General features: G+C 51.3%; 2 protein-coding genes across 5 annotated transcripts; one reads left to right on the top strand and one right to left on the bottom strand.

Moving 5' to 3' along the window:
- PPTG_14585 (CAMK protein kinase) lies at positions 1-2,461 on the bottom strand. Of its 4 annotated transcripts, XM_008911506.1 has the most exons (6): positions 2,291-2,461; positions 1,519-2,213; positions 1,350-1,448; positions 1,056-1,277; positions 879-986; positions 1-814 (listed from the first exon to the last, which is right to left on the bottom strand). In XM_008911506.1, the coding sequence occupies exons 2-6, from the start codon at positions 1,861-1,863 to the stop codon at positions 521-523; spliced, it is 1,068 nt and encodes a 355-aa protein (XP_008909754.1). In that variant the 5' UTR covers positions 1,864-2,213; positions 2,291-2,461; the 3' UTR covers positions 1-520. The 4 variants fall into 4 exon arrangements, with proteins under 4 accessions (XP_008909754.1, XP_008909752.1, XP_008909753.1 ...); XM_008911504.1 differs by having other exon boundaries at positions 1,056-1,448; XM_008911505.1 differs by having other exon boundaries at positions 1,519-2,461.
- PPTG_23549 (hypothetical protein) lies at positions 1,940-2,347 on the top strand (the record flags this gene model as incomplete). Its single annotated transcript, XM_008911507.1, has 1 exon — positions 1,940-2,347. One exon carries the CDS (start codon positions 1,940-1,942, stop codon positions 2,345-2,347), a length of 408 nt encoding a protein of 135 aa, XP_008909755.1.
- Positions 2,462-3,212: the final 751 nt, after the last annotated feature.

Consider the following 3,212-nt stretch of genomic DNA (forward strand, 5'->3'; position numbering starts at 1 on the left):
GCGCTTCCTATGCGAGTACTGCAATAAGTCGTTCGAGGACTCGCAGGAGGCTCGACAACGACACAATCGTGGGCGCAACCACAAGGCCAACGTCAAGCTCTGGTACGACAGCTTCGCAGGTATGTACAAGCGCACGTATGTATGTAGTACATGTAGTCCTACTCCACTCAACTCTAAAACTTTTCTTCCAGATCAAGAGCGAAAAGCTGCTGCAGGCAATTCGACTGTACTAGTTCAGGACTCTTCTGCATGGACAGCAGTGAACCCTTCAGCAGTTAACAGCCAGACACAGCCATTCGCTCTACACAACCTGCCACCCTCGATGCATCCAGCTCCACCGGGCGTGTTCTACTACTGTAGATCCGATTGGGGCTAAAAGGTAACAAAACAGAGCTAATAGGGCAAGCATGCCCCGGACTATGGATGATGTTTGCACATTTGCGGCACTGTTAACCAGATACAATCAGGAACGCTTCCTTTTGAGACAACAGTTCATTCTTGGTCGTTGCGAGCACTCGGCTTATCCGCCCTGGATCCACGGGTGCATGGCAATCTGCTCTACTGTCAGACGCCGAGACGGGTCGTCCACGATCAGCATTTTCGACATCAAGTCACGCACATTGGCAGAAACGTGATCCATACCCCACGAGTCTAGCATGTCACTCATGAGGCCCTGGGCGATCATCTGGAATCGAGGGTCCGCATCATCCGGACGCTCGAAGGGAGGAGCACCCGTAACCATGATGAAAAGCATTACTCCCGTTGACCAAATATCTGCCGAGAAGCCGTTGAAGGGAACTTGGTTGCGGTAAATCTGACCACAGTAAATAATTGTAAGAATTTGATCACATTAGTGACAAAATATGGGGCAAGCTTACCTCAGGAGGCATGTAAAAGATTTTTCCAACCGCGCCAGCAGGTGGCAGTGAATATGTCATGCCATGCGCATCAACAGGGATACCAATAGACAGACCAAAGTCAATGATCTATCGCACATCGAACAGAAAAAGTATCAGTAACAAGCCCGTGCCAGTAACACCAGTATTTTTGCCTACCTTCGAGGTATCACCATCCAGTAGCACATTTTCTAAGGACATGTCACGATGGCAAATGTAGCGGCTCTGCAGGTAAGACAAACCTGCGAGAACTTGGGTAAACCAATGGCGGCACTCGGCCTCCTCCATTGCGCCTCCACTTTCAACAACTGAGAACAGTTCGCCACCATTACAAAACGGAAGTACAGCATAGATGAAGTCGGCGTCGTGCAAGCACTCGATCTGGATAAGCAGGCACATAAACAAAAATAACATGTGAGATAGAGCTAGTTTTTTCACAGGCATCGGTCTTACCAGCGTGAGCACATTTTCATGGCCTGGTACCGAAAGATATTGTTGCGCTGCAAGCTCCACCAGCGGGTTCTCCTGGAGTTTGCCCTCCTCTATAATAACCTGTAGCCGGACAACACAGTAATTAATCCACATCCAGCCACTATCGATATCTCTCATTAAATATACGCACCTTGCTCATGACCTTGATAGCCACTTCGAACTGCGTGCGCACGAACGTGCCATTGGGTGTCATCTGCAGACGCACGGCGTGTTTCACTTTGCCATAGATGCATTTACGCAGCGTACGCACGAACTCGTACACAGCTCCAGACCCAGAGAAGATCGCTAGCACCATGCCGACGCCTTCCACGGGGCAGCGTCGTAGCTCAGCATTCATGAAGCGCACTTCCTGTGGGATTGGTGAGCTCAATCCATTATGGTCGAACTCCTCCGAGCCTGTACGGAAAACGTCGTCTGAAGGATTAATCCCCAACGCCTGCAGTTGCTGCTGTAGCTCGGCCGAGACCTCTTGCATGGCTTCCTCTTCTTTTCTCGCTGCTGAGTCACTGGCCTCTTCAGTGACGTCTTCACTGCCACTGGGCTGTTCAGCAATGGACTTGCCACGTTTGGAGCGTTTTGGGGTCCCTGGTTTGCTGGGTGGCTCCCTGCGAGGGGCTCGTACTGGTTCAGTGGCCGCTCGGTCTCTAGTGGAGCTTTTACCGAGTAGTCCGCCCGCCCACGATCGGAACCGGTCGAATGCGCGTGTGCGGGAGGGACGCTGGCTGCCGGAACTGGGGGCGCGCGCTTTCGTGTTGGCCTGTGGTCTGTCGGTCGCTCGTGCGTGTCGGCTACGACGGCAGGTCAAGCAACACGACGAGGATGTCGCTATAGCAGAGACAGGGATAGACAAACGCAGTGAGGGGGGGGCAAAGGGAGGCAAAGCAGACAGAGTGGCACCTTACACACTCGGCAGTAACGAGGCGAGAGAGGCGGAGGCGCAGGGGGGCGACACCAAGTGAGCTAGTGATGGCCGGGGATAGGAACGATCGGCGATCAACAGGCGAGTCAATGCGCGCGCAGCTGGCTGTACGGACCGGTACGATGGCGGAGTACAGACGTTCTCGTTTTGGCTGTTTGCGTGTTGACTAAGCGTTTGTATGCGCGCGTTGGGTTAGAAATGACGTTAGAAATTGGCTGGTTCGAAAAAAAGGTGTTCGAGTTTTGCTTTCTACTGTTGTAAAACCGGTTTTGAAAGCGCTTTATATCAAAACGCATGAAGTTATAAGGGGTTCTCAATTGTGCAGCAGCAAGTAGAATTCTTTGTTGTCGATACTTCGAGCAAAACGTTTGCAACATAATTGATGGGCCCACTTTTTTTTGCGGTTGCAGCAGCAAGTACATTTTTTTTTCAGGGACAGCGATTCGCGATCTTAGCGGCTTGGATGCCGCGGCTGTCAGCTAAGCTGCGGGAGCATAGAGAAATCATTTCTTCGCGCGAGGTCTCTGCTATCAACTGAGAAATTCTAGGGGAAGAGGACTCCGGAGAAGATGAATTAGACGCTTTCTGGTTGCTAGAGTACGAACGTGTACAAGCTACACGATACGCAGCTCGGTCTTCCAATTATCGCCGGCGCAATGCTAGATGGTTGATGATTCCTTATAACCGTGTGCACACGAGCGACTCGGAGTTCCTCAAGCACTTTCGTCTTCACTGCCCCGAGTTCGGTGGATTGAGGTAGCAGTTATAAGCGAAGACCAAAACGGAAGTCGTAAGGTGGAGTACATTCTCAAAAGACTTGGTCAAGAAAGGACAACGATCTGTATAGTTCGCTGCTTCACTCTACTATGCAGATCGTTGTTTTTATGTCGCTGGACGACTTAAGC

Source organism: Phytophthora parasitica (genome assembly GCF_000247585.1).
Source record: "Phytophthora parasitica INRA-310 unplaced genomic scaffold supercont2.42, whole genome shotgun sequence".
In the NCBI taxonomy this organism is placed as follows: Eukaryota; Oomycota; class Peronosporomycetes; order Peronosporales; family Peronosporaceae; genus Phytophthora; species Phytophthora nicotianae.